The sequence below is a fragment of the Heliangelus exortis genome, chromosome Z (genome assembly GCF_036169615.1).
Source record: "Heliangelus exortis chromosome Z, bHelExo1.hap1, whole genome shotgun sequence".
Taxonomy (NCBI): domain Eukaryota; kingdom Metazoa; phylum Chordata; class Aves; order Apodiformes; family Trochilidae; genus Heliangelus; species Heliangelus exortis.
This window is the reverse complement of record NC_092454.1, coordinates 56,225,838-56,242,155: the sequence shown is the minus strand read 5'-3', so window position 1 is coordinate 56,242,155 and position 16,318 is coordinate 56,225,838. Positions and strand designations below refer to the sequence as shown.

Sequence of the window (16,318 nt, the reverse complement as noted above, 5' to 3'; positions counted from 1 at the left end):
AGGTCCGGCAGGGAAAGCAACAATAACTCTGAGGTGCACTTAAAAACCCAACCAAAACACACACACACACAAAAAAAAACCCCACACTGAAAGTGTGGAATAAAACTGTGTCAGGGAAAGAGCTGGCGAGGGACGAGACACTGTATTAATAAGGTCAAAATAAAGACTACCAAGCGCGGCCATTCCCCAGTGATTGTTCACAACAGCGCAGTAGACTCACTCTGGTGAGAGTGCAACCAGACTCCCACCCCACACTTCTGACCCTCAGTTCAACAGCCGATTTCAGAACTTTACAAAGTGGATTAATAGAGCGAGAGGGCTGAAAATTCATTATATGTTGTACAATGGAATTGATCAAAGACATAAAAAAGGTTTTTATAGCCAACATTATAACCCATAAAAATCGGACTTCTTTCCTACTCATGTTTGTCTTTAACTTAGGTGTTATCAATCTATACAGCAGATGACGGATGACCTTGTCAAAATGACGCCAGTCAAAACATTTTTTGTCTCAGCCCCGTACAAATTTGTGTTAAAATGTCCTGCTTTAAACACAGACAAAGTCTAAACAGCAGCAGCTTTCCCAGGCTCTGAGAGAATGAAGGGTGGGAAAGACGTAAACTAGAAACCGGGTAGGGCGAATGGCAAAAACAGTTTACACGGGAACATGTTATGTTTGTAAGCAAGTGTGCGTTTAGAGACAGTGTGACACCTGACAGTGGAGGCTTTTCTGACACTAGGTAGATGTTTTGGTGATTTAAACACTTTGTATTGTGTACAGAGACAAAAAGTATTTTGACTTAAATGCGCGGGATACTGTAATACTGTGTACATGCAATGTATATAAGAGATTACAGTTCTCGTCTATTTTTTCAGACGGTGTAGGAAAGAAACCGAAAAAAACCCCACCGCTGTTAAATACTCACTGATATGTGAGCTCAACAATTGAGGGTAGAAAAAGCCAATGTTTAGGCAAAGTGGAGAGAAAAAGGTGACAAATATCTCAAGTTGCATCTCCATCTGTATACTTCTTGCTCTGTGCTGAAAGAGTACGGGGAGCAGGAGAGGGGCAGGCTGGCGGTTCTCGAGGGAACAAGGTATGAGGAAGGAGAAACTCTAGTGTGGTGAGTTCCATCGTCTGTGTTGGGACCTCGCGGGGCAGGTCTCAGGTGGCCGAGGGGAATAGGAGGCAGGTTGTCCCAGGAGACATGTTAAGTAGCTGGGACAGTATCAGGACACCGAAGAGAGCTAGGAAGGTGTCTAAAATCCACCTTAGCCCCCGAGGGGCAAAAGGCAAATGAGTCAAGGCCACAGCTCCCGGGTGCAGGACAGGGAGCTAAGTTCTCCCTAGCTTGGGTACAGAGCTTCCACCGCCGACACGCAGCCCGGGACTGGGGACCGCGCAGCGTAGAGGATCCTGCTGGGGACTGCGCCGGGCCATTGCTCCCCTAGCTGTGCTCCCGAAGCTAGGGATGGAGAGAGAGAAGGAGGAAGAGAAGGAGAGGGAACAGGAGGGTGGGGGGTGGGGAGGGAGGGAGGAAGGGAGGGAGGGAGGGAGGAAGGGAGGGAGGGAGGGAGGGAGGGAGGGAGGGAGGGAGGGAGGGAGGGAGGGAGGGAGGGAGGAAGGGAGGGAGGGAGGGAGGGAGGGAGGGAGGGAAGGAGGGGAGGGAACGAAGGAGAGAGGGAGGGAGGAAGGGAGGGAGGGAGGGAGGGAGGGAGGGAGGGAGAGAAGGAAAGAAAGGGACACCTTTAAAAGTTGAGCAAGGAACAAAGTGGGGGAGGTTGCCAAAAAAAGGGCTCTGTGTTCAGGCTCGCTGGTAACTTGCCGCTCCCTCCCCTCCCTCTCCTAACACACCATACACACTTGTGTTTTGCGCTGTCGTAAAACCCACGTGTCTAGCCCCGAGTCTGCCAGAGCCGAGCAAAGAGCCGGGGCGCGACCGCGATGCGCAGCCACGGCAGAGGGAGCCCGGCGGCTCGCGGCTAGCCGGCCTGCCGGTCCCCGGCACCTGGAGGAAGTCACCTAGCTTCTTCGTGGACAAAGACCATAAAAATCTGTCCTCTCAACCCTTTTGCGGCTCGAAGTCAGCCGAGGCTGCCTGCACCTCCTGACGCCGAAAGCTCAGCAGCCGCTCCGGCGCACCCCGCTCAGGTAAGGCAGCTCAAGGCCAGGCGCTGGGGAGCACCTTCCTCCGCGCTCGGCATAGCCAGCCCAGCCGGGGCTGCGACTGAGTAACTTCACCCGGGGGATGGTTACTGCCGGGCCGTGTCCTCCTCCTGCTGGTGAGGGAAGCAGAAGCGGCTGGAGAAAAAAGAGTCGCGCGTGTGTGCGAGTGTGGGTCTGAAGTTCCCTCCTCCCTGTTGTCAACTTTGAGAGTCGCTAGTTCCCGCGGAGAGAGGGAAGGCGATGAAAGGGAAAGGGCTTTGCGTGCGCCAGGGACAGGGTGAGCCTTTCGCAGCCGCTGGCTCTCCAGCCGCGGGAGCGAGGGACAGCTCGCCGCTGTTCCCGTCCTGCCCGTGCTCCGGGGAAGGCGGCGGAGGGGAAGGGAAGGGGGAAGAGTTTTCTCCCAAACGGGCGCGTTTCTCGCATGTCACCCTAGGGCTCTTCGGGCAGAGTTTTTTTTTATTCCCAGACCGTCCCGTGCCGGATAGCGGGGCGGGGGAGGAAGGCGAGGAAGGCAGCCCACGCGTAGTCAGGAGGGTCCCAATGTGAGGAGCGCGGCGAGGTTGGGGAGTCCCAGCCGGGGCGGGGCGGGTGTCTCACGGCTGCTGTCCCCGTCCTTTCCGCTACACAGGCAGCGCGATGCTGAAGCCCGGCGACCCTGGCGGATCCGCGTTCCTGAAGGTCGATCCAGCCTATCTGCAGCACTGGCAGCAGCTCTTCCCTCAGAGCAGCCAGCTCAAGAGCAGCGGGACCCTCGCCCAGCTCCAGCCGCCCGAGAGAGCCGAGCCTCCGGCTGATAGCCTCCGCCAGCGCCCGGCCTCCCTCTCCTCCGCCTCCTCCTCCTCTTCCTCGTCCACTCCGTCTTCTTCCTCCACCTCCTCCTGCGTCGCCGCGGCGGCCGCTTCCTTGGCCGGCCTGACCTCCCTGCCTGTGACCCAGCTCCCGGTCTTTGGACCGCTGCAAAGCTCTGAGCCCCCGGCCGGGGGAGCGCCCGCTCCCCTGCAGGGCAAAGACTTGTGCGGTGCCGGCAGCGGCGGAAGCAAATGCGGTGACCGCGCTGCCGCTCGGTTCCGGTGCACGGCCGAGGAGCTGGACTACTACCTGTACGGGCAGCAGCGCATGGAAATCATCCCCTTGAATCAGCACACCAGTGACCCCAACAACCGTACGTATCTTTCCCCTTCCCGCAGTCCCCGACTCCCCGTTCTCCGCCTCTCCCTTCACCGGGCCAGCCCAGGGACGCTCCAAGTTGGGGGACCGCTGTCGGTGCCCGCACTCTCTCTGTAGGGAGCATCTCCTGCCCTGCTCTACCCTCCCGTTACCTGCTTTTGCGTTGTTCCGGTTGTTTCAGGAGGCGGGCGGTAACCCCTCGGTAGCAGCTCTTTTTGCATGAGACCCAGGTCCCCCCCTGGAAGGCACACTTCACCGAGAAGGCCCTTGGAATAGGTTTCTCTCGGAGGGCTGCTTAGGAAAATGGATTCGGAAATGGGTCAAAGAAATTTGCTGTGAAACCGATCCCTTCTCTCCTTGCTTGTCTCTCTCCGTTCCTGCCCCGACTGTCCGGGCTTCGCTGAACACCGTGAAATCAGTTACTCCTCCGAGATGGGCAGGGGAAAAGTTGCAGTTTTCATCAGATGGGCTATGGAAAAGTTTTCCTCCCTCTTATCTCAGAATATCGTTTTCCTTTCAGACCTCGTTAACGCCTCATTGGTTTTAGCTTTCACCCCTATGGAAGAGCATGACATGGTCTTTTAATAGGAACAGTTGCTTTTCAAAACGAAAAAGGAAGTCTCCCTGAGTGTCAGAATTCATTTAGGATTTGGTGGTTAGAAAACGCTTAGCACTGCTGTTGCCAAATCCTGAATTTTAAAAGTATTATTCTGATTCTATATTCCTGGGGGCAGGGGGAGAGAGGAGCCCTAGTATTAAACATCTGTATCGGCTAGAGGTTGTGATTCTAGATATTGGTTCTGCTTGTCATTTAATCCTGTCTATATAGGTACTAAACAACAGAGGAAATTCACAGGTCGAAAATAACTAGATGTACTATGTTAATTAATCAGATTTATCGCTAACATTCACAGCACATCGGTCTTTCCCTGTTAAACATGTAACATGACTTCAGTGTGTGCACTTCTTCCGATTGCTTCAAACACCATCTGTTACCCTAAGGTTTCTTAAAATACGTAATTTTGTTGTCCTTCCTCCCCAAAAGTCTAAAAGGCTAACAGACTGAGTGACACCCCAAATTAGCTACCTGAAAGCACATGCCATAGTATAACGCGGATTTATTTAATTTAGTTTCAGATGCGGAGTGTGTATTAATTAAATTGCATGGATAATAGCATAGTCTTAATCATTGAGTAAAAGGAAAGTTGACTTAGAGTTCAGTGGGGATTTTTCCTCTCTTCTTAATATGGCGTATCTTTCTATATCGGATGCTAACTTTGTTTTGAGGGACTTCCTCACGTTTAGTTTCATCCTGTAGTGAAAAGTGTTAGTGTACTTTCTGTTCTCGGGTGCAGAAAACATGATCTCATAAATTATATCCACTTGATGGAATCTGAAAAGCACTTTTAATCGCCAACTGAACCGTTCAGACAATACATGTTTTACTTCTCGAAGCAGCTCTGTAAACCTGCAAGATAAAGGTTTTAAAAAGAGAAAGGAAGATTAAAAAGTGATTGGGGGTGGGGGAAACGTTTTTAAGAAGCGATTTGCGTCATAGCACGCCGCAGAGTCGCAGGAGAAATCTTCGAGGTTTCTTCTCAGACGTGGTATTAAAGGTGTACTCGAGGGCCGATTGCCGAGAGGACGCGTGTGAATCGCGTTCGGCTGGGACGGGGCAGGCCAGCACGGCCCCTCATTTTTAATTTTTTTTTTTTTTTCCCTTGCATCGATATCTAAAAAGTCTTATCATTGAACTTGCTTGCAGGGCGACTTTTCTCCCCAGCGATTATTAGCTGACTCTGACCAAAACTTCTGGCGCGAGTGTTTCAGCCTTGTAGGACCAGGTGCGTTTGCTTTGGGAGACTCGTTGTTAAAGAAAAAATCAAACTGAAAGCGAGAAAGCAGTACGGGAGCTGCAGGCCGTGTCGTGCCACGTTCCCTCTGTCTCCTCCCGGCCGAGGCGCTGCTCAGCGCGCTGCGGGGCACCGACCCGGCAGCCCTGAGCAGCTGCCCCACCGGCGCGGCCGTCACACAAGTAGTCCAGGAGGGATTGCCAGCCGCTTTGGCTCCATCCCTCACTCTCCTCGCTGCACCTTAGCTGCCCGTTTGAGGGAATGGAGTTTCGGGTTGTGGGTGAGGTGGAGAGCGATAGACTTCAGTTTGAGTTGTATTTGCTTGCCGCACTTCTAGTTCGGACGGCCCCGCCGAAACTCCGAGGCTGACCAGCGGGGGCCTTGCGGTCAGGGAGCTCGCCCCAGCTTGGCACAGAGACCCCCACCAGCAGGACAGCATCCCCACCCCAAGCGCGGGAGCAGGGCCGCCGACTCGACCTTACTCAGCTGCTGTCTGTCGTTTCGGGAGTGGCGGCAGGCCCCTTCTGCTGGCTGCTGTTCGGGTTTGTACCTCCTTCGCGCCCCCTCCCTCCCCGAGCATCCCTTTCTTCTCCAGGGCAGACCGATCTTAAGGCAAGACCGTCCCTCCGGGGTCACCGGGAGAGGCTTCTGTAAGCTTCGCCGGTGCCTCCTGCCGCTCTCCGGGCGGCGGCCCCAGCGGGGACGCGGGCTGGCGGGTGGCTCCGCCGGGGGCGGCGGCGTCGCCGCCTCCGAGCCGGGAGTGCCCGAGAGGCGGTGGCGGTTCCGGCCGCCCGCCGCCCGCAGGACCCGGCTCCCCCAGCGCCAGTCTCGGCCCGGCGCCGGGCGGCCGCCGTGGGAAGATGGATGGGCGGCGGTTTCCCTATAGGCGCACGCCTCGGTCGTCAACTATCAATGAATATGGCACGCTCTTGGGTGAGGGAGGGGGGCGAGGGCCGCCAAGGATCTGTGGGTTAAGTGTCTGTGTGTAATTGTTTTAGATTGGAAGGGGTTTAGCTAAGGGAGTGTGTGTGGGGGAAGGCAACCAACCAAGAAACAAAACCCTAATTAGGGCCCTGCAGTCTTTACTCCCAGGGAAGTAAAGGGGATTATGTTAAAACCCTGATAATGTGGCAGGCGGCTGGGGGCCGTTTTCTTCCCAGATCTGAATCCGGAAGGATGAGGGTATTTCTGGGCGCTGGGGGAGGGGCGCCTGTGCGGCGAGGAGCAGATCTGCCAGGGTGAATTTGAGGGCTGCTGGGCCGTCTTGCTCCCGCGTAGGCTTGCCCTCGCTGCTCGAGAGAGACTGTCGCAAGGAGTCTGCGACTCTGCCTTCTCCAGAAGGCTCCAACCTGCCACTGTAATAAATATGCTGTGTAAAACTAAAGTGTCACGCAAGCAAGCAGTTTGCACGCCTCTTCCCACTCAATTTACGGGGAGACAGTGTATATATAACATGCTGTGAAGCGTATCGGTGTGGGGAATATTTGGATTTTTTCTCTCTAGACTGCTGGTAACCTGTATGATTTAGCTATTTTACATCATTAGTTACCCAGCACCCTTAAACATAGCAGATAGCCATATATTAGATTGAGGTTAGAGAAGGTGGTGACTGTTTATTTAGGGTGATAAAATGGTCCATCAGCAGTAATCTCCATCGATATGTGCCACCAGGAGATGAAGGATGAGGGGACAAGCCACAATTAATTGCCCTATAGTTTTGTAGGAGAGAGTGGAGCTGGTGCGGACTGAACTTCGATCTCTTCTCCCAGAGCCTATTCATCATCTCTACATTGTATATGGGGGTCTCTCAGGGCCAGGGGGTGGCAAGGTTTATCTACACACAATATTCTCCTACCCTTCTCATACCTGACACGGAAATCTAATTCATTCATACTTTCAATCGAAGGCAGGGAAAACCAAACCAACCTCCCCTTACCCGCTTCGCAAAAATGACCCGAACGACGCTCCCCAAAGAGATACGGTTCCCCCACCCCCTCGTCCTATCCCGGGGCTGGGGTTAAGCGGGCCCTGGCGCACTGTCTGCCTTGGAGGAGCTCGAGCGGGGTGCTCCCGACTCCCGACCGACGATACCGGGTCCCGCGGCAGCGCTTGTGCCCGTGGGGAAGAACGTCCCGGACGCCCGGCGGGGGATCAACTTCATCCCCCTCCATCCCCCTTTCTGCGCCGCGGCAGCGGCTCAGCCCCGACGGGGGAAAAGTGGAGAGCGGAGGCGAGCCGGGTAGCAGCCTGGGGCCCTGCGGGTCAGACTCCGGGAAGGGTCGGGCAGCGGCGGGCGGGGGCAGACGGGGCCAGTGCCCACAGTCACTCGCCGCCCTCCGGTTTGCCGGTCCGCGCCCCGGCACAGCGATCTGGCCCCAGGGGGAGCAGCCTGGGCTCTGCCCCGCTCTCCGCCGCCAGCATTTAAAACAGATAAATAAATAAAAGGAACCCAAGGGGGAAAGCGCATTTCGCCCCCCCGAAGGCCTTCTTGAAATCTGGCAGTCTGAGAGAAACTGCGATTAATTTCGCAAAAAAGAGATTGATGCCAGCTCGTCGATGAGGAGACTTAGACATGAGGAACCCGAGATCCCTAGGAAAGCACCAGCCCTCGGGGAACGAAAGGGTACTGTCACACCCAGCCCACCCGCTGGGTAGCCGGCACTATCCAGGGACTCTGGGGCAGCCTCAGTGATTTATACTTGCAAGTGAGTAATACCGTGTGAAATGATGGCCACTTACACTGGATACCTGTGTGCTGGTGGTGAATTATGAAGCTGAGGGTCAGAGGCCACCCTTCTTTAATACAGGCAAACTGCAGGTATCCAGTATAACTGCACCTTTGAAGCATATTATTGCCAAGACAAAAATATATTTCTTTCATTTATTGCTACAGCTGGTTTCCTGGTTAAAACACTATGTTGGATCCCACCTTTCACTGACAAAGCTTTCTCCTCTCAAATTTCCTTTAAAATATGTGATTCTCATGTTATTTAGGTTGAAAAGCATTTAGAATTGAATTTTGGGGGCAATGATGTGTCTTTTCCCTTTTGCTTAGGTTTAGCACTTTTATGTGTGATCACATGGAGCTGCAGTTCTGTCATTACACTGTGTTTATTTTTATGGAGGCAAATAAATGGTAACATATTGCACCCCTCCCAAAAGGGCCATACCAAACAGCTCCACTAAGAAATAGTTTGATTTTTTTTCCTTGCTTCTTCCTTGCCTTAATTCTCCTGTCTATAGCCCATGAAGGTACAAAATGAGTAAGTATAATATTTAAAAAAAAAAAAAAAAAAAGAAATGGTCAGTCTCCTTCCAAAGATCCTGTCTGCATCTGGCCCTGCAGTGGAGCATTTCCACTGACCTTACCTTCTACATCTTCTGATTTTATCAGGAGACACTCTTCTGTGCCTGCAGTTCACATTGCTTTTTCCATTTTCAGCAAATTTCTCAATTTTCTCATATTTATTGCTTCTTCTTTTCTTCATTTGGGGCTTGACTAGCACTATTACAGCTAGTGGTAGCAATAATTTCAGCAGTCCTCGGAGGAGGCCTGCACTCACACAGCTGCTTTCTTAGGCAAAAGTAGGAGGAAGGGCACAGTACATCTCTCCATGATGCATTGTGTGGTAGTCCTCTGGAAAGCTCATGGTTGTCCCACCATCTCCCTTTTACATGAATTTCCCACACTCTTGTGGATCTTAACAGTTGCCATCCAGTCTGGAGTTGCTAGTGATGTCAGTGGACCACAGCACTCTTCCTCTGAAAAAAACCCAAACTTTTTTTTTTCATATATTCAAAAGCAAATTGGTGTACTGTATCAGATCCTGTTTTGCAGTATCCATGAAGATGATACTATTGATCCTTTCTGTGAAGCAGAGGAATGTGCAAAACTTGAAGGTATCCCTTTTTCCCCTACCTGGTATTAAGGAGTTCCTTCCCTTACCCTCTGAAGAAGAGGAATCCAGTGCTTATAGTGGCTGTCTAAATGGATAGCATAACATTACTGGAAGTGTGCTTGCATGTAGCCTTCTACGTATCATTACAGAAAAGTTAGTCACAGAAGAGGAAAAGATACATAGCAGTTTTTTGTTCAAGGTACGGTAAAATATATGTAGGAGGACTTCCAGTCGTTATCACATTTATGAGGAATTAAAAAATTTATAATTCTTATACAATTGCATAAAAACTAAAGATAGATTTATAAAGCATGAAGCTAAGAAGATTTTCAGTCCTGCTTAGCATTAAAGACTGGCTCCTTCCCTCTCAGCAACAAGCCATAAGCCAAAACAGTTTCAGAAGATGTCCTATTTTCCAAATTTTCAGCTTTGGCAGGACAAAGGGAAAGAAACACAGCAGGAGATCAGATACTGCTGCTGCCAAGCATGAAAACATTACCAGTGTTTTTGGATAGTGGAAAATAAATATCACCATGTGTGACTTCCTGGAAGGGTAAATGACAGGGACACAGGATTCGTTTATACTCCTTGTCAATTTCTTATTATTTTTTCCCTGAAAAGATAGGAATAAAATGTTTTATGCACACATGTGTCAGGATGAAGAGAAGAAATCATTGTTCTAGGCAGGTTTTCATGTGTGCATGAAAAGTTAAGCATATCTGGTGGCAAGATGCAGGAAATTGATACTAAAATTGCCTGAGCGGAGTCATGGAGATGCTTTAGCATGCTTAATGTAAGTTGCTACAGAGACATGGTGTCTCCAAGAAAGCCATTAATAATCAGGTATTTGGAAGAAGAGTTATGTTTCTAGAAGTTGGCCGAACAGTACATACAGATGGGATTCAAGGACCTCCACTGGGTGCTTATTGATGTCATGGTTAGACATCTTCTCTTTAAGCTTTCAGTTTTCGTGTAAGATGTTTTCTTTCTAACTTGCACGGTAAGATGCCGTATTTGTTTTGTTTAAAGTGTACCCACATGGCAACCTGTTTAGGGATGGCTGCTTTTTGGGTGGTTGGTTGGGGTTTTCTTTTTGTTTGTTTTTGTGGTTTTGTTTGTTTGTTTTTTCTGTTTGTTTATTTTGTTACGTTTTTTCTTTTTTTCCTATTTGAGTATTTGAGGTCCTCTCCTGTGTGATCTCCAGTGTCTAACTCAAACACAGCCCCTGAGATCTTGGAATATGCTGAATACACAGGGTTTCTTGATGAATGGTTTCAAAGAGGGAAAAAAACCATGTTGTGGTGATACCTCATTTTCCAAACTAGCTGTGGCAATAACAACAACAACACGAAAAGGCCAGCATGTACTCAATGCCTTTTAGTCATCATGCCTGGGAATGGCTGTAGGAATATCTGCTACATAATAATCTTCTCTCATGACTAGCCAGAAACCTTTTCCCAGGTTCTTACAAATCTTATGTTTCATCCACCTCTAATTGATGTGGCTGAACGAGCAGAACCCCTCTGCAGTTGCGGTTTAACCCAACAAAAGAGTCGCTTTGTGACAGGGATTAAATTGTTAAGGAAACACTTTAACCCTCCAGCCGAAAGGCATTTTTTTGGCCTATATAATCAGGGTCCCCACTAGGTGGCTTTGTCCTAGAACTGCTTTGGTGTGCCGTGGTGCCGGCAAGGATTCTGCTTTCTATCCTGCTCTCCTGCCCTTACCCTGCACGACGGATCAGGGATGGCATGAGGCGACTTTCATAAGCAGACTTTCTTCTGCTGAGGTACCCATCATAGTACGGCACAGCTTAGGGCTGTCTGGCTTGTTTGCTCCCTGCAAAGATCTGTAATCAATGTTATGTGTGGAGAACTTGAACAGAGGAGCACCAAGTAGGGACAAATGCATTTCCTACAAGACTTGTAATGATTTTGAGGGAAGTTAGCTGCCTCATGTAAGTTTCCAATATTTTCATATTGATGGTACAATTTAAAAGATGATGACAGGAAATAGGGCTTAGAAAGTGTATCTAAAGTTGTCAAATGCAAATAGAGTCTTCTATGCAAACACAGCTTATGTGATCCTTAGGAGCTTTTACTGAATAGACAGGAAGGTTTTCCTTTGAAGAATCTGTAGGAAAGAAGCCTACATAATGCATAATACATCCACTTTGGAAAGAAGAACTGCTGAGTCAGAACCCCCAGAGAACTGAAACTGGTTACAGGCAATCTAGCAAGTCTAAGTATGTGGCTTAGAACAAGAAGCTCAGCTTCAGTAGTGAATTCTGTGCTTTATTTTTATAAGAATGGGTGTAGGTTGCATAAAATTATTAGAGGAAGGGTCTAGGGCTAGTTACATAAGTATTATGGTGTAGTTATTTTTTCCCCTTTGTGTTTCTGTAATAAATTTATATAAAAAACCTTTACTGTGCAATAAAATTAAAATATGAAGAAGACAATAAATTTATTATTGTGCTAACTCAGTGTACCTCCAGAGAAACTGAGTTCCTGATCATTAAACATTTTCCTGGAAGTTTTACATTCATAGCATATGCAAGAGTGGGCAGTGGAAAAAATTAACCAAATTTTCTTTGTTCAAATAAGAAAGATCACAGAAGAGTCTTCCCAATCATTCATTACTAACCAAGCATGCTGGTTTTGTACTTAGCCTCGGGTACCTGAACATATGGAGAACATGTATTCCTATTCAATAAAAAATTTCAAATGTGTGCTAAGAACCAGTAATATTTGTTACATAATTTCAATTTAAAGACTAGATTCATGGCCATCTATTTCCTGATTTGTCATTTGTGAGGTTTTGTTTTATTTACTTTATTTCCTAAATAGTCATGCATACACATATGTGTTAATGTAAAATGTAGAGTGAATGTTCGTTGAAAACAAAAAGGAAATTAAACCCTATTCCAGTTAAACTCTTAATTGGTCTGAGCAGTGGTAAGGCAAATGAGGGGGACCTGTGAAATGTTATGACTGTGGTTTACAATGCCTCACCAAAACACACTGGCAAGGTTTAAATGGGCTATTTATATTTGTAAAACGTGAATCTTAGAAAAACTGTTAAAATAAATGAGTCTTGGTGCGTCTGTGAACACACGAGGCTTGCAAAGTGTCTGCGGGTTTTCTGCTCAGTCTCTGCAATTTCTATCAAGGGCTTTGCTGACACTAGGAAAACCATCCTAAGCAGCAGGCAAAAGGGCACAGTGTGTATGAGTGCTGTGCTGCCATGAAATGATAGGAAAAGTAGGGGGAGTGGCATGACCTTGCCTGTGGCACTGATTGATCATGGTGGTGGCCACCTGCACCATACTGATAGCCTGTTTCCCTCTCTGCCCCACAGGATGTGACATGTGTGCTGATAATCGCAACGGTGAGTGCCCCATGCATGGACCTCTCCATTCCCTGCGCCGTCTGGTGGGCACCAGCAGTGCTGCTGCAGCAGCCCCTCCACCTGAGATCCCAGAGTGGCTCCGGGACCTGCCCCGGGAAGTGTGCCTGTGCACCAGCACAGTGCCTGGCCTGGCCTATGGCATTTGTGCAGCACAGAGGATCCAGCAAGGCACCTGGATCGGGCCCTTCCAGGGAGTCCTGCTCCTGCCAGAGAAGGTTCAAGCAGGAGCCATAAGGAACACTCAGCATCTCTGGGAAGTAAGTCCTCACCATTCCTTTCTTGTCAAACTTGGTTCTTTTCAAGTAGACATTGAGTGTAATTTTTGTAGAGCTAGCACCATTTACTAGCTGTAAAAAAACCCAACACAATTTCATTAAGGTGATTCAGAAGGTTTGAATAGGTACCTAGGGCAAGCAGAAGTCTTGCTGAACCAGAGCTAGCCAGAAAACCAGTGGACACCTCAGAGCTCTAATTGGTCTGTGCAGGAAGAGCAGATTGCAGGTGCTGTGATGCAGAATAGAGAGGTATGGCCAGAGGCTACAAGACATGTTGTGAAGGTACAGTACATTCTTTACTTTTTGACATGGATAACAAAAGCTGATGGACCTCATGGGTCACAGTACCAGAGGCATCATCTTCAGTCTGAGTAGTGCATGTGGGCTGAGATGTCCTATTGTACCATCACTGTGGCCTACAAGTCCAAGAAGGATGCTGAAGCAAGTGTAGAAGCCTATTCTACAGCCCTGCTATTTGCACAGTGAAGGTACTGGTGTGTGTTCACAATTTTCTGGTCCTGAACCAGCTGTGTATTCCCTCAGTGATGCTTTCAGTGCTTTTGTGTGATAGCCACTTTCAGCTCTCTGAAGATGTCCTTTTTTCTTGTTCGTGACCATCTTAGGTTCGTATCAGAACCTAGAGGGTTCATATCTATAGTAACTGATATGAAAACATTCAGGTTGTGATAGTTTGGTTTATTTTGCAATGAACATTGAGCATCGTTTGGACATAACCCCACTGTAGTATTCCCTTGGCCATACAGAGACATCCATGGCTGGTTACTGTTCATGATTATGTACATTTCCTCCAGTGAAGCTGGAGGTATACTTAGGTATACTTAGGTATACTTTGTACGCAGATGGCAACAGTAACATCTTGTAGTAGGTTAATTTAGAAAGAAAAGGCAGTGTGTGCTCATTTACACACAGATCTAGTAATTAATAGGGAATCATGTATTGCCTGTGTGTCTCAGCACTTTTTATTTACAGAAACAGTCTACTGTCTGCCTAATCTTTTGCCATCAGTTTCTTCCTTGCTTTGTGCTGGAGGGTTTCACCTCCTGGTACTGCTTAGTACTCTGTAGCTGCAGCTTCTGCTCACCTCAGGAGTAGCTGCTGCAGAGAGTCAGTAGGAACGTGGTCACACATTTGCAAGTGGTGTTTACTCATCTACATCAAATTCAGATCTTCAGAATCTAAGGGATGTGCTTGATGGTTAGAAATATGACAAGGAGCCTATTTGACAAGACGCAAAAAGTGCCTTCAGTGTGTGTAAAGTAAAAGTGGATTGATTTTTAAAATTTTAAAATTTTGTGTTACAGAGACAACATACATTATATAGCTCTTGCTCACAGGAAACCTGTGAATAGTTAGGTTGTTAGCTCTTTGGGACTGATGATTACCACTTTTCACCACGAAGTTCTGCTTTTGCATATCTAATATGTATGGCTTCCTCCTATGAAAAGGAGTTCCTATGCAAACAATTCTTAAACAACATGTCAAGGCCTTTTCCTCAAAGTACTTACTCAAAAGAGTCACTGGGGCAAGAGGAAGATTTTCACACGTAAGAGTGAAAAGATCAGTCTCAGAACACACCTAAATATACTCTCTAAAATTGGATGATTTGCAATTACTGGGAGTTTTGTTGCCACCTTCAGGAGGGGTGGAATTTCTCTTGTATTACTGTCAGACTTCAGTCTGTTCCTACGGACTTAAGACTAGTGATTACCATGAGAGCATTTTAGAATGTAATATTAGTAATTATTTTTTTTAATAGAATGCTCTGTAATTATGTTGGAGGCTTTATTGTCATGAGTAAGGGGGATTTTGTGGTTTATACTGTGCTAATTAACAGAATAATAATTACAAAATAAGATTGCCAGCTCCTCAAATTACTTAAAACACTGAAATGTAGCTAAAATAAATGGAGTTAGAGATTTATATATTATTCTTAACTATCTACATTATCTGTTTGTTTTTTTTTTTAATTACAAAAATTTTTAATGCAAGTTAAATTCCAACTATTGATACTACCTTTATAAATAGGCCAGATTCTTTTAGTCTAATTTCAGAGGAACTTAAAAATTGATCTAAAGCAATGAAAAAAAAGAAGGTTGCTGGGGGGAAAGCCAAAAACAAAGAAGAAAAAGATGTTAAGTAAAAATAAGAAATAGTACTGATGTCTGTGCCAGATTCAGACCACCGAGGGGTGTCAGCTGAGTTTTTGTGTGGGTTTATTCTTTTGTTCTTAACACAAAACACAGATTTCCTGCTGGCTAGCAAAACTTGTGTATTTTAACTGAATTATCTTAAAAATAATAATAAAATCCAGGGTTGTTTGGAGGTAGTGTGTGCAGTTCATGGATTATTCTGTTAATGGCAAAAGTGTTAACAAAGAATCACATATTCTAAGCTCTAGCTAAAAGTTTTGGCTATTTCCCATTTGTTTTGACTTTCAATTTAGCATGTTTTATCTATTAGAGAACTAATGTTTAATAAAGAAGTACACCAAAAGAAACTAATCAGAAAGTGTGTGTGATTTTACAAAGTTGATCTATGAAAATAAACAAAAGCAATTGAAAGTATGTTTCTGAACAGTCTGTATTCTTTTAGTCTATATGGTATCTAGGAGTGTGGATGAAATCACTGCAAATGTCAAAAGAATGTCTTACCACTATCCCTTTATGAAGCTGTGGCCCTAGTCAGTTCTCTTCTGCCAATCTTTTCAAGATACCTGAAAATACAAGCATGTCCATGGATCAGATATTTAGCACTAGGTGTTGATGGACCTTACAGAAAGAACTTCTCTTTTCTAGTACTGTAAATAGCATTCTAATATTTTTTTTTCTCAGCACTGTGAAGTAAGGATGATAGATATTTATTTTTGTTTACTGTCCTTTGTTGTCAGCATACACCAGTTACATAGGAGGGCTATTGCAAAGACTTATAAGCATAGTTGAGTGGCTTTTCTTATTCTCTTTGTTGTGGGAAACATCAGAAGCACTGCATTTGATGTATAGTTCAACACTACGGAAATATGTTTCAGTCCGTCTGCTCAAGTGTTCCCACTATGCATTCAATGTTTGCTTTGTATGTAATCCATGCAGCATAATGTACAGTGACTCTAAGTAAATCACATACCATTCCATTACCTCACAACAGGCCTTGACACCTATGGGTGTTCATGGGAAATTATAGAGTTCTTTTGCTATCAGCCAAGATAATTTTTTATAACTTACAGAAAGATCAGTGCTGCAGAAAGCCAAAAATATTAGGCATTTTTAGTTGTAATTCTTTCTTTTTTTTTTTTTCCCCCCCCTTTGGCCCACTTCTATCCAATCCAGAGTTTGCTTGTATTTTATAAAAATACAATAAACTCTGATTTGTTTAAAACAAAAACAGGACTGGGTGTATTAAGTAAACACTCTCTTTGGTAATGCAGACACTTAGTCCAACACTATTTGATAATACTTCTGATTTTTTAAAATTCTTTTTTTCATTTTGAAACAATGGGAACAATCTTTTTGTTACTGCTAAGAAAACAGA

At 46.7% G+C, this 16,318-nt stretch overlaps 1 protein-coding gene and 1 long non-coding RNA gene across 2 annotated transcripts in view; both read left to right on the top strand.

The window, feature by feature from the left end:
- The window catches only part of LOC139789641 (uncharacterized), a 354,871-nt gene that overhangs the window by 266,381 nt on the left and 72,172 nt on the right, over positions 1 to 16,318 (top strand). The gene's annotated exons all lie outside the window — the stretch shown is intronic.
- Positions 1,741 to 16,318, top strand: part of PRDM6 (PR/SET domain 6) — a 75,965-nt gene continuing 61,387 nt past the window's right edge. The window contains exons 1-3 of the mRNA XM_071731005.1: positions 1,741 to 2,152; positions 2,796 to 3,329; positions 12,447 to 12,754. Of these exons, the coding sequence (XP_071587106.1) occupies positions 2,804 to 3,329; positions 12,447 to 12,754 (834 nt within the window). The 5' untranslated portion in view covers positions 1,741 to 2,152; positions 2,796 to 2,803. The remainder of the gene's footprint in view (positions 2,153 to 2,795; positions 3,330 to 12,446; positions 12,755 to 16,318) is intronic.